This window comes from Chroicocephalus ridibundus, chromosome 2 (assembly GCF_963924245.1).
Source record: "Chroicocephalus ridibundus chromosome 2, bChrRid1.1, whole genome shotgun sequence".
In the NCBI taxonomy this organism is placed as follows: Eukaryota; Metazoa; Chordata; class Aves; order Charadriiformes; family Laridae; genus Chroicocephalus; species Chroicocephalus ridibundus.
Window position 1 is genome coordinate 73,613,905 of NC_086285.1, and position 20,935 is coordinate 73,634,839.

At 43.2% G+C, this 20,935-nt stretch overlaps 1 protein-coding gene across 7 annotated transcripts in view; it reads right to left on the reverse strand.

Moving 5' to 3' along the window:
• Positions 1-20,935, reverse strand: part of PHACTR1 (phosphatase and actin regulator 1) — a 323,130-nt gene that overhangs the window by 53,908 nt on the left and 248,287 nt on the right. For 6 of the 7 annotated variants that reach the window (XM_063325904.1, XM_063325902.1, XM_063325903.1 and 3 more), the window contains 3 exons: positions 18,434-18,619; positions 17,216-17,422; positions 5,209-5,539 (listed from right to left, as the gene is read on the reverse strand). In XM_063325904.1, coding sequence (XP_063181974.1) covers positions 5,209-5,539; positions 17,216-17,422; positions 18,434-18,619 — 724 coding nt within the window. The remainder of the gene's footprint in view (positions 1-5,208; positions 5,540-17,215; positions 17,423-18,433; positions 18,620-20,935) is intronic. The other variant, XM_063325906.1, reaches the window with a different exon arrangement.

A 20,935-nucleotide genomic window follows, 5' to 3' on the forward strand; every position in this document is an offset into this window, starting at 1 on the left:
GTTCACCGATTTAGGTTACCCAGCAGGTTTCAGATGGCAACAAGATTTACAAATTACCACGCTAGATCTTTATTTGAACTACTGATCTAGAAATAGACGGCTTCTCATCTCATTGTAATTTTTCTGAATCATCCAGTTTCTTGATAATACTGCTTTCTATTTTAAGCCCCTCATTTTTCCTGGTGTTTTGTGTTCTTCTTGATTAAAATCAGCCTTTTCCACAGCATTTTGACTAAGTCAGCTGTCTAAGCAAAGCACTTGTGAAATGCATGCAGTATTGCAGTATACTTAAGAAAGACGAATCAAGGTCACTGGATGTTTCCATTGCGTATAAATTCCTCTGGGTCATTAGCGAAAACCCCACACCCACATGGTCAGGTGGTCTACACCACAAAATTATTTTAGAATTATTTACCGAAAAGCATGCTATTGTTTCAATCAGTCCATTTTAAATCAGCTTCATGTTTTTCAACAAAATTAGAGAGCAAAGCTACAGCTAAGCAAGCACTTGTTTTAAGATGAAATGCATCTTAACACATAGATCTGAGTAATTCATAGCTGACCTGTATGAGCACCTGCAATTACTGTTCCGTCATCTTTATGTGATCAAAACAGCAAAAAATGATGCCACTATAGCTTTCAGTGTTTCTAGTGAGAAAAGATTTTAATGAAAAATCAGAATTTAAGCATGTGAGTGACTCATGGTACAGACAAAATCTAAGAAGAAAAAAAGTGAAAACCCTCCTGTAAGATCTAGTGGGAAAAAAACGTACAGTCCTCATCTGTCATCCCGGCCTCTTTGATTTTGGAATAAAGAGTTACATTTTTATCAGCATGTTTTCAGATCCACAGTACACTCTTCTGTACTTATCAGTTAAAACAAAAATCTGAAAAATCTTCAAACCATTGCATTTACATCTCTACAATACAGGCATATGTGTGGGAGGCAGAGAGAGAAGGCAGAGCTATAAATATTAAGTGTTTCTGTCCTTAGGCAATGCTAAAGTTTAGACAAAAAGCAATTCTCTTGACAAGTTTTATGGAAGATAAATGTTTTCTGACTCAAATACATTTTATAAGATTTACAAGACACTGGCAGGAATGTCTAATGCATTTCATTTCATAAATCTACAGTCTGAAGCTGAATGAGGTGTCCCAGAGGAACTGGTCTCACACACTGTCTTTTTGCACACAGCGATTTTTCACTGCTCTGCCACAGAGGCAATTCTAGCCCCGAGTGAGAGATTGCCACTTAACAGCTCTTTAGTACATAGGTTGAACAAACTGAGGCCTTGATTCAGCTGCTAGTGTACAATAGCCCATAGAGTAATTTAAATTAATTGTCGTCTTACCAGACAGACTGAGAAGCATATGGGCAAGGCAGAATAAGGCTATTTCAGATCAAGAAGCTGCCTCCCTAAGTCAAAATGAAAGATACATTCCAGCGGCACAAGACGGTTTCTAAAGCTTCTTTTGCTGCTGTTTGTGATACGTGGCTTTTGGGCACGGTCTTTCTTCTCAAATTCATTTCAGTCAGGAGGATGAAACCTGTGGCTTTCGGTGCCAGGGCTTATCAGATTTTCACCAACTCTTAAACTGCACTCTGAAAAGGTAAAAAATGGTACCCGAATCTAGAGTTTTACTTATGCTTGACACATACCCTTTGGGCTGAAGTAGAAAGTCGTCTGCAGTAGGGCACAAATTAGCAACCGAGGTTGCAGAAAAAAGGTTGCATGGAAGTTACACTCCTCTCTGTTTCAGCTTAATCTATTATAAAGCCGGTAATTTATCAGGGAAAATAGAGGCAAACTGGCAGCACAAATGACACATCATAATAGTCATACTATGACAAGGGACAGATTGCCCTTCTGAGAATAGGTTATGAATAGATGTTACGAGTACCAGAAAATGTTTGCAATCAAAAGCGTTAAGTGCGCAAATGAACTTAATGTTCTATAATGTCTGTAATAAAACTGAATAAAAAAATCCAGGAATTAACTGCCATTTGAAGTCATAAGAACAACTGGGACTTGAATAGCTATTACATGCTTTTAATGTACCTTAAGACATTAAATTATTAATATGCACTAGATATAGGTGAGGTAGTAACCGCAACCACTCCTGCAGAGGGGAAAAGAGAGATAGAGAAGCTCAGTAGCTTTTTCAGGGTCAAACACAGCAAAATAACTTCTGGCTTCCAGGCCAGTACAGAGGGACAGCTCATTTTATTTTGGCAAGCTTCTGGCTCATTGGCAAAGCACTGATTTCAAGTATCAGTCTTCATATGCTGTGAGACTAGCTGAATTCCAGAGACCTCATCTGCAAAAGCAAAAAAAATCCAGGTTGCTAGAGGAAGGGGGTGGTTTAGTCTTTTGTTCTATGTTCCTGTCCACACTCAGGGTCCTGGTGAGACCTAAGAAAAGTTTACTGGGCAAAATGTGGAATCGATATGAACTGGTTACAGATTCAGTGCATAGAAACAGAGTTTAACAGACTTGAGGAGCTTCCACTGCACCAGGACCAAAGAAACTAGACACAGGGAAGAAAAGAAAAAATTTAGAGCAGAAAACTTCTCTGCACTTGTCTTCATGATCCTCCCTTATTAAAAACAAAATGCTATTCTAAATAATTCCCCAAATTACCAGACTTGGCAGCATTACTACTGCAGCATCATGGCAATTATTCTATAAAATCGTAGGATTCTTTCAAGATAAAGACTGAGATCAGCAAAAATAAATGCTGCCAATGAACTTAGCATTCCCCAGAAGGTGCCTCAGAGACTTGTCAGGCTCTCTCATCTCCTCAAGATTATTAACCCAACAGCAGTGACCCAGTACGTTGCTACCTTGGAAGGAACAGTAAAGCTCAGGATGTCACTTGCATACCCTATGCATGCAACAGAAGTGAGCACACTACCAAATTTTAAATGGAGGAAAGCAGATCCAGGATCTTTGCAGTTTTAACAGGCCCTCAAGACTTCTGGACTGACGTGTCCGATGACAAATACTGCAGTATTATTCCCATTGGGTTTAATCCAGATTTTATACAATTAAGGGAAAAGAAATACTGTCAAAAATACTGGAAAACAGTGGCATTAGGTGCAAATAATCCTCTCCCAAGTTAAATGCATATATTTTAAAAATCTTCAGAAAAAGTCAGCAAATTTACTAAGATCATAATGCAGCGTGAAAAAAACATTTAAGAATTTAACAGCAAGTGTCAACTCCACAGACCTGTAAATACTCTGCAATACTTTTACCTCTAAATAATATGAAAATAACAATTGCTGTTGCAGAGAAAACAGTCATCACCTATTTCCTCTCTTGTGAATGCAAACGCTATTGATTTGTTTTGACACCGAGAATAACTGAAGTACTCAATACTTTATTTCATGATTGAAATAATAGTTAATCAACGCAAAAAGGCTATGAAAAAATCAACCCTCTGCAATATCATGAACGAGAATTAATTTTCATTTTAAATGTGAAATATCAGTGCCGCAACCTTTTCTTATGTTCTTCTGCAAAGGGAGGCAATTGCTTCATATTGGGAAACGAATCCTTGCTTATTCCGTTTTTAACAAGCAGCAGTGCTTCAGCTTCAAATCAATAGTTAAAACCAAACAGCATCACCTTCTTTAAATCAGTTAAACATATTCGTAGACATAAACATGATGGATGCCTAGAAATTGGAGCATTCATTGCTGTGGGGCAACAGATGCCACAATGAAGTCATACTCTGAGAGATATCACTGGGCTCGGGATAACAAAGAGCCTTCTGCCCACACTGTGAGCCAGGCAGTAAGACCCATGCTGGGGACAGCATGGGCTATGCAGCCCCAAAGGAGCCTTTGGGAGACACCAGCTACCCTCTGTGTTTGGCGCACCAAACTCTGGGGTGATGTAGATGCATCTGACCAGCCCTGCCGGTAACTGAGTAGTCACTGGGCGCAAGGGGGAATGCGGATGCTTTTTTCAATCCTACCACTACAGCCCTTTTACTAATGGGAAGAGGAACCTCCCTCACAGCCCTAACAGTTTTTCCCCAGCAGAGATTTCTCCCATGCTGCAGAAACATCAGAGCCCCCTGATAGAACTACAGAGGTCTTGCCATCCGGTACTAAAATAAGCTGGCAGTGTGGGACAGCCTCTGGTCCCCTGACTGTTTTTCATGCAGTAGGGACAGTCTGGATCCCTAATTGAATTATTTTTAACTATGCACTATAACAAAGGTAGTATTATCACAAAGAGGTATTGGGGCAAATCATTAGGCATTTTGTCCGTTAGACTAAATATTTTCACATCCCGTCTAAGAGAAGGATGATCTGATGCTCCTAGAACAAGCTGGACACAAAGCTGCCCTTGGTACTAAATAGAACATGTCGGTTTTTGGACTACCTTCCCTATTCTGGGACTTGCTCAATTTTCCTCTACAAGATGAAATAAATTTTCCAAAGCTTGCTGATCTTGCAGTCTATGAGGACAGCTTGCATTTATACAACACGCTTCGCTTACTCAGACTATTTGAAGCAGCCTTCAGAGATACCCGCAAGTGACAGTAATAGAAAACAGCCCCAAGGTAGGTAAGGCTCTTCTGATCAAATGTACAACCTTCCTCCAGATGCAAATGGCTAAGAAGGTAGCTGCTGTGGAATGGGTTAAATAATTATTTTAAGATCAAGCGTATAACTTAATTTAAATAGTATATTAAAACCCCTCCGAGTGACTTGTAGGAAGTCCTCATGGGTTGTTTTGAGCTAATCGGTAATACTAATCAGATGCCCTGGCTGAGCGTCACATTTAGTTTTTATTGCTCTTTCTTGAATCTTCCACTTCCTCTGCTTTTTTTTTTAGCAATCCTCCACATAACCACAGCTTTGCAGTTACGCATTCTGCAGTATATATTGCAAGCCAGGCATGCCCTATTAACATCTTTTTCGCTGGCTGTGTTATCTAGCTCCTTGAGCAGGACAACAGGGTTCAGGAAATTTGGTCTTTTTCTCCTTTCTGATACAAACTTGTCAAACGAGCCTGGAAAGGCTCCTTCCCCATCTCTGTTTCACCAGCAGTGACTTTCCTGAAGTTGTTAGACCCCCAGAGGGGATGCCTCATTCAAGTACTATCAACATAACTCAAGTGGTGGTATTGATACTGAGGTTACCAGGAAACAGTGCACATCAATATGTAATTTTAAAACTTGATCCATTACCTTTCTAGCCTTTGCATGGTCATGGCTAGCGTTTTGTTCAGTTCCTCTATCATCCGGCACCCTGAAGGGTGAATGGGCAACGTGCTGGACCCAGAAGACAGGTGCTGGCTGTGGCTGCCGTACTGGAGCTGGTGCTGGTGAGCTGCTAACTGGGATGGCAGGACAGTGTGATGGTGCTGGGTCAAAGGCTGCTGGGAGCTCTTCTGCGTGGAATAGGACGAGAGAGAGAGGTCTGGCCCCCCTAAAGGCATGCAAATCATGACTTTCTTTGGAGGTAGTGGAGGTGACAGTTTAACTGGCATACAAGGCAGTTTCACAGGAGCGCCAGGATCTAAAACAGAAGAAAGAGAGGCCCTGGTGTTAATTTTCACGTCACTAAGATGGAGATCAGAGTATCTGCCTGGGCGAGCAGGTACTGAGGCTACTAGTCAACACGGCAGTGCGCACCCCTTCCCTGCTGCGATAAACAACTCTGCATCGCATGCACTTAGCACGGTCTTCAGAAAAAATACTGTTGTTTTGTGGCACTTCCGACTCTCACAAAAACCATCCCAGGGCTGTGCATGCCCCTAAATAAGCGCGTTAAGCAATGCTTAACAAGGCTCGTGGCACACTTTGACGCTTCAAAGCTCTAATCCTCCAAAACAGCCCTGTGAGGTAAGCGTGATGTCTTCTGCTCATCAGGCACGCAAACAGGGGAAAGGCAATTTGGTGTCTGAAGTTACAGGATGACTCACCCCCACCGCTGCTGGAGCAAAGGCTCAGGGACTCCTGATCCTTCTCAGCCACTGCAGTGCAATTACTACAAGTCACATTTCTTACGGCTTTGTAATGTGCAAAGCATCTGGTGTTAAAAATTACACTACAGGGCAAGAAAGAAAAGAAATAGGGTTTGAATACTAAACAGGAGTGGTCTGGAAAAACTAAGGGTACAGGAGGAGAAAATGGTAATGGGCAGAAAATTGTTAGGATTAATGTATTCTTTTACAGAAGACTTGACAGGCACTTTTCTCTGGACTCATGCACTGCATTTTAACCTTTTTAACACTAGGCATATTCCTTGAATCACACAGTTGACCTGCCAGGCAAAGGCTTCCCTGACTTCTACGGGAAATCAATGAAAGGTCCACAAGCAAATCTGTCTGCCAGGACTCAACTGCAGGACGGAGATTTTTGGAGTTGCACTGTGAAGTGTTTTCAGAAGGGAAAATAAGTTAATGGGAGGGCTTGTAGTTCCCAAGATGGGTGTGGGAAAAGGCCACTGTGTATGCTAAGAGCAAAAATAAAAGCAAATATAAATGCTGTGAGCTGCAACTGTGAGTTTGTGTTTAGGAGGAAGGCCAGGCCCTTTCCAGCCTGGAATACCACAGATACTTGGTGCTGTAATGCAGCTCTGCCGTCAAGGCTTGCATGCTTTTTGGCCTCTTGTTGCTTCAGTTCAGTCTTCTTGTTGTAACATGGTAAAAGAACTGAAGAGCTAGAATCTTCTTTTGACCTGAGAAAGCTTGGGAGTAAAATGTTGCCCTCCAGGTTTCAAAAGTCATCACCCTCCTGAGCGATATCAGATTTCTAAAGTCCTTTTCTAGATGGTTCTAGATGCTAAAGCATTAACTATCCTTTTCCTCGCCCCCTTTATTCCTTCCTCCCTCCTGGCCTGTTCTGGGTATTGCCTGTATTAATATCCGTATCTACCAGCCAGGGTGCACAAGGTTGATACTAGGACTTCCAAGCACTAACACTTCTTGAAAACGATTAAGGGCAGTAACGTGGAAAAAGATGCATGGAGCCAAGTTCACATATGACATTAGACTTTTTTTAGTGCTAGTCGTAGCTTCATTGCAGCCACAGCATTCACTTGATACTAGTGTTTTTACTGCGCTAGGAACAATGCACTGATGGTAAGTCTTCCCTTCCTTCAAAGGGCTTATAGGCTAAAGCCACAGGAGAGGCAAAGGCTCTGCACAGATGAAAGAGAGGCATGAGAAGGAAGTGGTCTTTCCACATTGCGGAGTGGGTGAGTTACAGAGAGTAGAACTCAAGTCTTTCAGCTTTCAATGCAATATCCTATCCACTTGATGTGTCTCATGAGGGCAAAAATTCTTCTGACGGCTCCACCAAGGCTGAAATCTAACTCGTGGGATTGCCAAATGGCAGGGCACTGCCCTTTCCTCTAAAGCAGATTGCCTTCTGTACGGCAGAAAAAAAATACTTTCAGGAATTTTCTATTCAAGCACAGGAAGGTCTGCAAGTTACTGTTTTTTTCTTACATTATCTGTGTATATTTCCTCTTTGCATGCTGCATAAAAGAGCACACCATCTTCAATAAAAGGTAAATAACAGAAAGAGTAAAGAGTAAATTGTATACAGCCTTGAGAATAAGGCTCCGATGGGATTTGTAGTAACAAAGTGCTTTCATGCATTTGTGCTCACGGCAATTTCACTTCTAGAGGTGGTCCTGAATTACAAAGACTACTACACTGAGATCCACACTTCCATTTTGAACAGTGAAGGTTTGACGGTTGGGTTTAGATCCTTTTCTGCTGTATCTCAATTAATGTCTTCATCTGACAGTGCCTGTGCCTGGATGCCCCACCACTCTGTGTATGACGCAGAGGAGTCCTCCTTAACGGTGGATTCAAAGAGATCCCAACCGCAGGCATCTCTTGCTTCTGACAAAAGAAAAACTGGGAGTATCAACTGGGTTTCTGCCTTCTGTGATCCTGAAGATTAGAGCAATATTGTATGCTGGGAATGTTGCCAAATGATTCAGGTATAAAGCAAACAGGAATCCTTCCATCTTTCTTCTAAAATATAGTGAAAATATATTCTCCTTTCTCATGCAAGCATTCATCTAGTAGAGTTGTGACAGAGACACTGCAGCTTTGGAGTTGTATGGGAGAACAAGTCTAGCTTAATTACCCTGAGTAACCATGTACTCCATCATGAATCAGATGTGCATACTCTCATTTCTGGTCTTCACAACAAAGGTACAGACCTTTAGTTTCCACTTAAATTTAAAGAAATCCTTCACATCAACAGGTTTCCAGTGGTATCAGTGCTGGGTGACTCCACTGGACACCTGCCAAAAATCTTGTCCATTATTTTTAATGTAAGGCTTTGTTGGGACTGACTGTGTTTCACCCAAGTTGTTAAGCCTGTCTGAATATGACCCTAATACCTAAATAGAGCCTTGAAAATTAACCAGAGGCATTAAATCTACTTGTCTGCCCTTCACCTTCAGGAGAATTCTACTTGTCTGTTAAAAGAAACGGCTAAAAGGAGAATGACTGCAATGGGAGGAGAGTTCGATCCACTCGCTTGGAAATGTATCAGTATATCTTCACTGACATCAGTAATAGAGACCTTGTACTGCAAGTTTTCCTTCATGGTCAGATCAGTGAGTGTGCCGACCAAATGGGACCTTGCTTAAATCCATGGGCTCCAGGCACGTTGTTATAAACTGTGCTACCATCACCTGGAGTAAACGAGAGAACAACTTGTCCCTGCGTGTCAGAGTGAGATGACTGCGTTTTATAGCTCTTTCCCCTGTTTGTTTTAATTTCAGAATGTATGTGATGTATGAACCAGGGGTGGAAACTGTTGTTGTCTCCAGCATGGAATATCCATCAGACGTGGATATCTGTAGATGAATATGAAGCTGGACAGTGGAAATATGAACATGGAATCTGTGATAAGTGTCTTCTCAGTGGAACATTACCAGAGTCTTAAATCATTGCACAAAGCACTCATGTGACAGAGGAGAAGCAAACTGTGTGAAGCCAGGTGTGCAAGTCTGATTAATCTCTTTTGGCTGAGGTTCTTTATGCTCAAGAGAATAATCAGCAATTTGCAAGATATTGGTTCCCAGCAGGGTTATGACTACTCAGCCCTGTGCACGGTTAAGTAATAACTGCCAGAACTGATGAAAGAGATGTTAGAGATAGAAACCTTCCCACTGCTGATGACAATACATTACTTAAAAGATAGTTGTGGATGCCAAAATATTTGCTGCACTTTAGAGCTATGACAAAGAGGCCAGCCCTTACCCCTTCCATACAGATCATTTTGCTAAGACCTATAGTTGCTGCATTTCCTCTTGGGTTTTTGGGAAGATAGGTAAATATACTTTTATTCACTGCACAGAAGGTCCATGTATGGTTGTTCTGATGTGTTTGGAGTAGTCTGAACCTGTACACTAACTACACCACATCTGATGCTTCCCAGCCAGTTGGTCAGCACATGTTGCAGATACACCTGTTGCAGATAGAGTGCTAGGAAGTTCTGGATGTATGGTAGCAAATACTGCTCCAGCAGGGCTGCTAGAAAAGCTCATTAAAATCCTCGAATCCTCCCCCAGCACAACTACTGCCTGGAGTAAGAGGGCATACCTGGGAATCCTGGGCTTGTTGCAGAGCTGGCTTTGTTTGCTATCCTGCCAGCGGGAGAAAAGCTCTTTCTTGACTCCTTGTGATGCCAAACAGGAGCCAGCATTGTACCCTGACAGCAAGGAAGCCAAGGGCCTCCTGGGTTGTACAAGTAGAAGCACAGCCAGGAGATCAAGGGAGTATTCCCCTTCTGTTCAGCACACCTTGGACCATATCTACATTACTGTGTCAAGCTTTGGGCCCCCCAGGAAAGACATCAAAAGATATAAAAAACCTAGAAAGAGTTGAGCAGAGGGCCACCACGATGGTCGAGGGGTGGATCACCTGACCTGTGAGAAGAAGCTGAGGGACTGAGGCTTATTCAGCTTGGAGAAAAGATAGCTTGTGGAAGGGAACCTAACAGCAGTCCTCCAGTACCTATGAGGAGGTTATCCGTAAGGTGGAGCCAGGGTCTTCACCATTGTGCATAGTGGAAGGAGGAGACAAGAAAGGTTCTGGACTGGACTATAAGGAAAACATTTTCCCCCATAAGAAGAGCCAAACAATGGAACAGATTTGCCCAGACAGGTTGTGCAGTTGGCATCCTTTGAGGTTTTCAAGAGTTGGCTGGATGAAGCCCTGAGCAACCTGGTCTGATCCCATAGCTGGACTTGCTTTCAGCAGGAGGTTGGACTAGAGACTTGCTGAGGTTCCTTCACACCTGAATCACCTTATACTATGACATTTGCTGTACTATATACAAGTAATACAACTTGTCATTAACAACTTACTCTTTAAATCCCATCCAAGTAAGTAATTCTGTAATGTGCAAAAAAACCGTGCAAAAACTAGCATGGCCTGTTGAGGGAGCTCCATAGCGGAAATGGGGTGGTGGACCAGATATTTGCTGGTAGAATCTGGACAAGTAGCTTTTACATTTTGAGGTCTTCTCCCTGTGAATCACTTGTGTCTGAACAGTGGGATTCTCTCTTCTTCTATCAATGAGTATTTTGATCAGATTCAGAAAGACAAGTTAAAAACCATTCTGAAAGATCTGCCATGGATCTCCTGCTGACTACAGCAAGATCTCCAGCCATATCTTCAGGGAAGATTTGAGACTGATACTTTTTGCTGTTCTTCTGCACCATGTATGCATCCAAGGTTCAAGTTGAATTCGGAGAATACAAACCAAGCATGCTTAGCCTAAAGGCTGAAAAGTACAGCTCTGCATGAATTCCCATGCAGAGCCTTGAAGAGGGTTTCAAGGATGAGAAGATTTCCTGCTGCCTCTAAGTGCTAGGTACTCCCTTCCAGGTAGTGGCAGGCAGAGGAAGTGTGGAGAGAGCAACTGCATCAGGGTCCAGTTTCTCATGAGAGCCTGGGACTGCTGGTGAAGGAGAGCTGCTTTTGCTCTGCTGCTTCTCCTTCAAGCACACAGTGAAACGTCCATTGCCCCCAGATGAATGTAACCTATCTTCATGAACGTAGCCTGCCAGAGCAGGCAGCAGGAGGTGACGTCACAGAGGAGGAAGCTTGTGGATAATGTCTTGGGCTTATCTACAGAGGAGCCTTCTGAGACACATGTGACTGTTGTGTTATAAAATACCGCTGAGAATATTTATTGGATAAATTGTAGTTGTAAATATTTTTGTAATGCTGTAACTAACATCCAGCTGTGTTGTGGCAATGCAGCAGGACACCAGGCATCCATGGTCTCAAACCTCATCCTTGGCTTGTCTGCGTTATCAGAAATAACTTCTGGGGACTTGTAGCATTTCCTACCCTGTTAAATGTTTGCCTCTAATTATGAATTAGTTCTTACTCTACAGAGACATAACTAGAAAGCACAATCTCAGAACTAAAAATGTGCCATGCCTCTCATCAAAATCCTGAATGAAGAAAGCAAGAAAATGCAAAAGATTTTTTCAAAGCTTAAATACAATAGCTGAGTGGCGAGATACAGCCAAGGCTACACCCTACTGTACTATTAGGCTAAATTTGGGCTCAAATACACTCAGGTGTTGCTGAGATCCCAGCTTAATGGCATATATTTTGTTCTCTGCTGTTTTAGGGGACTTTATCGGCTACTGGTGATTCAGTTGTTTGAATGGAAAATATCTAATTAATTTCAGAAAACATTATCTGTGCTAGTAAGAAGTAACATCCTAGTGAATCGAGATCTAAAGGAGCTTTACACCACTGGGGTATATGTTGTCTATCTAGTCTATCTAGTGTAGCTATGTAGGGAAAAAATCAGGAGGGCCAAAGCCCAGCTAGAACTAAACCTGGCTTCTGTTGTCAAGGACAACAAAAAAAGTTTCTATAACTATATTAACAATAAGAAGAGGACTAAGGATTATCTCTGTCCTCTAGTAGATGGGGCCGGCAACATAGTGACCAAGGATGAGGAAAAGGCTGAGGTACTTAATGAAGTCTTTGCCTCAGTCTTCAGCAGTAGGACCAGTTGTTCCCTGAGTACCCAGACCCCTGAGCTAGAAGACAGGGATGGGGAGCAGAATGAAGCCCCTGTAATCCAAAGGGAAACGGTGAGGGACCTGCTTCAGCACCTGGAGGTGCACAAATCTATGGGGCCGGATGGGATCCACCCAAGGGTATTGAAAGAGCTGGCGGAAGTGCTCGCCAGGCCACTTTGCATCATTTATGAGCAGTCCTGGACAACCAGGGAGGTCCCAGCTGACTGGAGATTAGCAAATGTGACACCCATCCACAAGAAGGGCCGGAAGGAGGATCCGGGGAACTACAGGCCAGTCAGTCTGACCTCGGTGCCTGGGAAGGTCATGGAACAGATCCTCCTCAGTGCCATTACATGGCACATGCAGGAGAAAAGGGTGATCAGGCCCAGTCAGCATGGGTTTGTGAAGGGCAGGTCACGCCTATCAGACCTAATATCCTTCTATGATAAGGTGACCCACTTAGTGGATGAGGGAAAAGCTGTGGATGTTATCTACTTGGATTTTTGCAAAGGTTTTGACACTGTTTCCCACAGCATTCTCCTGGAGAAACTAGCTGCTCATGGCCTGGGCAGGTGTACTTTTTGCTGGGTAAAAAACTGGCTGGATGGCCGTGCCCAGAGAGTGGTGGTAAATGGAGTTAAATCCAGTTGGTGTCTGGTCACAGGTGGTGTCCCCCAGGGCTTGGTGCTGGGGCCGGTTCTCTTTAATATCTTTATCAATGATCTGGATGAAGGGATCGAATGCACCCTCAGTAAGTTCGCAGATGACACTAAACTGGGCGGGCGTGTTGATCTGCTTGAGGGTAGGTTGGCTCTGCAGAGGGACCTGGACAGGCTGGACCGATGGGCTGAGACCAATGGTATGAGGTTCAACAAGGCCAAGTGCCGGGTCCTGCACTTGGGTCACAACAACCCCATGCAGCGCTACAGGATTGGGGCAGAGTGGCTCGAAAGCAGCCCGGCAGAAAAGGACCTGGGGGTGCTGGTTGACAGCCGGCTGAATGTGAGCCAGCAGTGTGCCCAGGTGGCCAAGAAGGCCAACAGCATCCTAGCGTGTATCAGGAATAGTGTGGTGAGCCGGACTAGGGAAGTGATCATCCCCCTGTACTCGGCACTGGTGAGGCCTCACCTCGAGTACTGCGTTCAGTTTTGGGCCCCTCGCTACAAGAAGGACATTGAGGTGTTGGAGCGTGTCCAGAGAAGGGCTACAAAGCTGGTGAGGGGTCTGGAGGACAAACCTTATGAAGAACGACTGAGGGAGCTGGGGTTGTTTAGCCTGGAGAAGAGGAGGCTGAGGGGAGACCTTATCACCCTCTACAACTACCTGAAAGGAGGTTGTAGAGAGGTGGGGGCTGACCTCTTCTCCCTGGTGACAAGTGATAGCACGAGAGGAAACGGGTTCAAGTTACGTCAGGGGAGGTTTAGATTTTATATTAGGAAACATTTTTTCACTGAAAGGGTTATTAAACATTGGAATAGGCTGCCCAGGGAGGTGGTGGATTCACCATCCCTGAAGGTGTTTAAAAAAAGGGTAGATGGGGCACTTAGGGACATGGTTTAGAAGTGGCTTTTGTCAGGGTAGGCTAAAGGTTGGACTCGATGATCTTAAAGGTCCCTTCCAACCTCAGCAATTCTATGATTCTATGATTCTATGATTCTATCAAATCAGATACGACCAGTCTTGTCACTTTTGGCCATTAAAGATTCTATGATAACTTGGGGACTTTACCCCAGCAGTCCAATTAAATTTGGTCCCAGGCGATTATTTCAGCTCCTCCTACATTTTCAACGAAGGGGGCTGCAAGTGTTGTCCTAAAGGCCTGAGTTCTGCATGTGGATATTGGAGAATTAAAACGATGAAAGAAATTCTGCCCATGAATGCTGTCTAATAATAAACATATCTGAAACCCAGCAGAAGGCTCACCAGGAGGCGACTGGCTCAGCAAATGCAGAGCAGTGAAACAACGGTATCAAAACAGTTAAGGATCATGTATTTCTCCTAGGGTTGCTTGTTTGCTAGGGCTGCGTGGGCACTTCCGCACCCAGTGCTGTGATAGGGATGTTCCCTTTGGAGGCAGCATCGTCAAGAGCATGGGAGATGGTGTGAGGCAAAGCACGGAGCTGCTTCTGCAGGGGCAGTGGCACCACTCCCAGTGGCTGCTCTGCAGTCCTCCCTTGGCTCTGTACCCATTCCTGCACTGTCCCCTCCCCACAGTGCCTCAGCCTTGAGAAGAAGCATGGCAAGGTTGTGTGAGTTATATTTGCTAGAGGTAATTTTCTCTTCCCATCCATCACCTTTAAAACGGATTTTTTTCTTTTCATTCTCCCCCAAATTAAATATGCTCTTACATGTTTATTTTAGGCCTCTTCTTTTATGTGCATTTCTTATCGAAGGGAAGGAGAATCTTTGTCTTGGCACAGGCAGATAGATGTTTGAGATGGTTCACAAATGCTTTCAGAGATGAGGAATGTTTCTTTTCCATTTCTAAAACCTGTATTAAGTCCTTTGCCAAACCCTGCAAGTCAGTCTTCATGCCTTTATTGAAGAACTTTGGGATAAGTTCACAGCAAGAAGGTGGTCAGACTCAAAAGAAGCTTCTCTTTCCTCAAGTCTTGTATTTCCCCCCCCCCTTTTTTTTTTTGCTGCTGACCATGCCTGTAGTGTTTTTATAATATATGTTTGTATAAAACATGTTTCTATTAAATAAACATACATATGCACACATAAACATACATATAGACATATATCTTAAGACAGAAATTAAGGCGCCTCTGCATTTTCAGATGTGTACCAGAACCCTTCACAAGATCACATCCCCCCTTGCAGTCTTCACGAACAGAGTTACCAGACCATTAAACCACTGTCACTCTCCATTAGCCAAGCCCGGTATGTTTTAATTTGTCCTTCAACCTTCTTCACAAAATCTTCAGTAGAAAAATGGGTATGCAACCAGAACAGAAAAGTCTTCACCGCAAATGCCAGAATTCAGATTTTACTTGTTTTCTGACACACAAGCTGAAGATGTCTCTGGAGTAATTAGTAAAAGAATAGCATTAATTCTGCTTCTTACTGATGAGGGTGCTTCATTAGGATTGATTGCTCATTTCCAAAGATTATACACAGCTAAAATAATTACCCGTGGAGAACACAAGGCACTGAACAACACATATATCCTTTAGACCACCAAAGTAAATAGATCTTGCAGAATAAGTCAAATACTTTTATTTATAAGGTATGCATAAATGAGGCTTTCAGTTCCACCAGGAATAACTGTCAATTAAATTAGGGCCTTACGACTAAATCTGAATCTCTGTTCCGCCCTGAGGGTTCTGTACATGCATGTACAAGGGTCTGTCTATGTGCACACACAAGAGTTTATTTATGACTGGATGAGAGACCACTAAAGGCCACCACAAAGTAAGAGAAGTCACAGTTCTGTTTCACTTTCATTGGAGAGCTGTCACCGTCAAGCAACTGACTTATGCTGAGAGCTTGAGTCTGATTCTACTTCACACAAAATTTCCAGCTGCAAAATAAACCATACCAGAAGCCCTCATCCTTTGATTCTTCTGCTATCTCTTACAAAAGAAAGGCTTATGAATGAAGGACCTTTAGTACCTGAGGTTTTTTCCTATGTTATTCCTATTTTTTTATTTCTTCCATGTTGGCCTCATTTCTGAGCAGCTTCTTGTAATTGGGACAGAGTGTTATGGGAGATCATAGGAAGCTGGTTTTGTCCTCACCTGAAGCCATTAATACTGCTTTGCAGGCTGCAGAACTGCCCGTTCAGTTTGTAGTATAAGGCAAAATATTAACCGTTATGTGTAGACTTTGGCAGGCAAGAAAGTAAAGAGATTTCACATAAAATGAACAAAACTATACAGAACAAAAAATGTGTGGTCATCCAAACAGAAACATGAAAAGACTACGTAGAGATATGAGAGAAAACCAGAACATGTTCTTTCCTAATGAGCTCTTTCCTGATATATATCTTAACCTGAACAAAACGGGTATTAACTGTGAGGAAAAAAACCAACATTTAGAATATATTCAAGTGGGCTGGCCATTTCTCACATCATCCCTGAAAAGATCAGGGCAGCATTAACACAAGAAGAGTGACCCAGTGAGAAGACCGACAGGAGCCCCAGTAAAGAGATGCATCACACCTTGTCTTCAGTTCAGAATGTTGAGGTGCTGCCTCCTGGGCAGCAGCTGCAATTATGAGCAGACTGTTCAAAAGGGGCAGGCAAGCACTTAGGGAAGCTTTTCTGGTCCATGTAAATGTAGCCATCCTTTGCTTTGGTGGTCTAAATGAGAGACTGGAGAGAGCAGACCCACCAATCCTCCTTCCACGTGTACCTAGAGCTTTGAATCCCAAAAAACCTGGACACTTGTGAAAACTTGGGACACAAAAAAGGAGCCTGTATGTTCTACTGTTGCTAGCTGCCGTGCAGTAGAGAGAAACTACAGCATAAACTGTAGGACAACAAAATCCTGGTCACTGTGAACTGGAGCTGCCCATCATCATCAGGACTCACCAGTGGGAGGAGAGTAGTCAGAGCAGGGGTGGAAAGGGGGAGCAGTTAGGCAGGGAGTGGGAGCAGGGAAGCAAAATGGCAAGAAGCCATGGGACAGAATGGCCTGTGTAAGGATTGGGGGGCCAAGTAAAAGACAAACACATGGAAAAATACAGGGTGTGTGCAGGGGGACCTGCCCAGATGGCAGCTGAGGGGAGAAGCAACAAAGGGCAAAAGGAGAAACCAAAAATCTCCCTTTCCCCTCAACCCTCACCTCTTTTCTCATTAAAGGCATTTAAAGATATCCTAGTATTTTCCTGATATTTCCTGTCCCATCAAAGCACATCCTGCGATTTTTGTGGTGATGGCAAGTCTTGATGAATAGGAGTGAGGAGGGTTAGGAAAGGCAGCGGCGGTCTTGGGTAATTACAGCTGAGAGGGGAGGAGCCCTGAAGCAACCTTGATGAAGTTAGAGCCTGAGAACGCTCTGTGATCCCTGCCCTAGGTACAACACAGATACATCACCACTACACACAACAACACGTGCAAACACCGTTACAGAAGGAGGAAGGACACTGGGAACCTTGCTGTAAGGGCGGGTTTTTCCTATAGGGGAAACGGTGGTGCTGAGGGTCCAGGAACACCTACTTACCAGTTAAGTGGCTGGAAATCCTGGCAATAGGTTTAGGAGGCAGGGCAGGGGGCTGTTTGAGGAGGGACAACTGTTTCACTGGGGTGTCCTCATGGTCTCCAGGGAAAGCGGCAGATTTTTTGGGGGGAAGTAGCAGGACTGGCTTAGCTGTAGGATCTTGGGAGAGGAGGACGCCGGATTCATTGGATGTGGGGCTCTCTTCAGACACTGGAGGACACAACCACATCATAGACGCAACAACGTTACGAGCAAAGCAGCAGCGGATACAGCCGCGGTAAGACAAGAAAAGCAGCGCAGCAATGCAGATTAAGAAAGACTAATAGATTTCACTCAAACATCATATAACATGGAAAGGAGGAGAGAAAGAAAGATAGAAAAAGAGAAAGGGCAGGAGTAACACACATCTACACAACAGCCGAATTTCCCATTACCTCTGACAGAAGCCAGCTCCCTTATGCCAGGCTGGGATGCATTCCCACATCTTGAACACAAATCAAGAGCCTTAAAATGTCACATCTCAGACGGTCTGTCACCACAGCTTGCTCAGGACCACATATGTTAGCAGGTGGTCTCTAAACTTATCCTATAAATGCAAAAGCACCTCAGGAGGCCTACTACATTTCAAAGAGGCCACATAGTTGTGCAGGATCATGGATGAACACTTCTACCGGTTGCTTTTCCTCACTTGACCTTCATCCACAACTCTCGGCATTAAGTGATGCAGAAAGAGGAGCTAACCTAGATGTACAGCACTGCCGTCTCATTTGCATGGGCAAGTGCAGAGGGCCTCACCCAAGGTAGGGCAGCTGGCTGTGTTAGCTACTGAAAGATGCATGGTGTGAACGTCACCCAACACCACACAGCAGCTAAATGGCATGACGTTGTACCCTAGGGTTTAAAAATCTTATCAGCTCTCTGCTCTAGAGCTCATTGGCACAGCTGAGACGTAGCCAGGGAGTTAGAAATCTACTCTTAAACGTTCACAAAGTGCAGGGACTTTGCCTTACTCACAAAGAGGTTACTTGCGTAGAAGTAGAGGTTACTTCTACGTCTAGTCAGTCAAAATTTCTCATAGAGCATCCAGTGACAATCTGTGTGCTCCTCCTTCTCCTTTGCCTACGACAAGGATTTCTCAGGGCTAGACATCAAATGTAAGAAGTCAAAAACTTGTTTCAAACAGCTTAGAGTATCTACATCATAATATAAACAAGATGTTACCTGTCCCATCCATGATCTCTGTGGTTGGGAGCACCTCGTATGAGCAGGGTTCCCCAGGTGCTGGACCTGACTCCAGTTCTGCTAGGGCTGGCAGGGACACCTGGCTGGAGCTCAGCACTTGCCCGGAGCCCAGAGGCTGCCCATTCTCCAAAGCTCCTTCTTCATTTGGTATGGAAAGTTCCCCATCTGTTCATAGTTGGAGGAAAGCAGAATGACAACAGAAGACACATAAATAAGGTGCAGAAATAATTAAAAATGAAAGCTGCTATCTCCATTAGCTTGCTTGCAAATGAGGAACCTCAAATGAGAACAGACAGATAAGGATCAAAACAATATGGTTTGTTATCTCAAACATAAAACTTGTGCAGAGCAATTTCTGGAGATGCCTGATTGTGATGTTCTGTTCACAACAGTTTCACAGAAGCCCGATAGCATTCCACTTGCCTTAAGGGGTTATTAAGATTTGGGAAAGATCTGTGAAATATCTGTGTTGAACCTTTGCTTACCCTAGGATGGTCATTATGATCCATGGTCTAAGTCTAAGCTGGATGGTTCCTGACCACCCTCTACCCATGGGGCCATGCAGCCCCATCCAGGATCACAAAGTCTGTTTTCCCTCTGCCTCTGTTGAGGCTGGGAAGTCAGGAATGAGAACGGGCTAGCACTGAAACTATGGAGCTTTCTTAAAGAATACTAATATACACAGTTTATAATTTATAATGTTTTAATAACAATAACAACAATTATTCTCTTCTCTTACACCAATTTTTATGCTGTAAGGGACACATGCAAAATCACAGAATTATATCCCTATTTTACACACAAATGAAAACGTTACAGCTCCTAGCATCAAGATTTTAAGTAAGGGAGAGAATAATTTTTATTTTTTTTTGTGTGCAAGGTCTTGATACTGGGACATATCAGATTCCATTTAGAAAGCCTGTTTTTAAAGTTATTAATAATATCTCCTTTGAGCAAAATTTCTGTAACAGCAGCTGGTAGTTTCTTTCCTATCAAACGCCACTTCACATTAGAAATAATAAAGAACAGAAGTGAGGGATCAGATCATTCTCTATGGTGTCAACCTGCATGATTTTTATCTCAGAACTTGTTATGCACAGCACTCTGGTACCTGGAGGCAATGACTACATGGATATCTCAATTACAATTTTATAAAGGAAAGTGTTCAGCCCCTATAGTTATGAGCGGAAGCTTGAAAATATAGCCAGAATGTGATCTGTAAGGCTAAAAACCACCAGGCAAATAAATGAAGCCTAATTTTACTATGCATTTAAATTATTCTTTTAAGACAAATTCAGGATTTCAGGATCTGGGTCTTGATTTTTGGGCACCTCCGATTAGCCATATTACTGCTCAATGCACAGAGCAGAGATGTACATCATTCAAGTGAGTGCACATTTTCCCCTCACAGGTCTAAGATGTGCACAACACTCTGGAGAACAATACCAAAAAGAGAAAAAAAATTAAGTTTCACTTAAGTGTCAGGACACAGCAATTAACAAGTCTGAAAGTACGTTAGCTGATAAGTATTCAAAATTACGTTTCTGCCTTTTAAAACTTCTCTATAGCGAGTGAAGATAGTCTCTTGCTTATTTTTGAATTATTAGAAATACCAAGGTCTTGACTTTCTTGTTTTTGTTGGAGGCTTTTTGAAGGCCTCGAGAGCTATTACGGTACACAGCCACACCATACTAGACTGAAACCTGACCTACGGCTTCCAGAGCAATCAACTGAGCGGGCTAAAAGGTGGCAACATTAATCAAAACCAAAGGTTTTGGCCAATTGTTTGCAGCACCGTCTCCTTTTTAACTGCTGTGGTCATTCAATGCAAACCCATTTATTTCCCTAGGCAGCAAAAATCAAACAACAGCTCGGCCAGCATGAATGTTTTTTGACTTAGCTGTTTGGGTGGAAATGCTATGTATTCTGTGCTTGCTCTGCCTCCCTTTTATAAACACAGACCTTTACATGTGTTTGGGACGGGGCTGCTGCTGTCTCAGTTACCTGGTTTCATGAAAGAGCGTTAAGTGTTTCCTATGCAGAGCAACTGTTTCTTGAATGAAAGGCAGTGATTGTGTTCAGCAATATTCATTAATTCAGTGCAGGATGAAATTAGACTGTAACTGTGAGCAGACAAAAGGTATGCATGATACAACCAGTAACGTTTATTTTTTGGAGGCATGTCTACACGTTTTTAATGAAGTGGGATGCCTATCGTAACATGCTGAGCACCTTGGAATCTTACTGTCCTAAGTGTGCTTCACGCTTCTCAAAGGTATATTCAGCAAGATTTAAGAAGATAGTATTCAAATGACCTGTTGAAGGTTTACGATTGCAAAAAAGTAAAATGTGAGATAAAATTTTGGCTTTTACTTTTTGTCATAATCGCAAGTATGACAGCCCTCTGTACTGACAGCATAACCTCTTTTAATCTTCTGAATATCTCCAATACTCATTTAGGCTCCAAAACTTGTCCTTGGA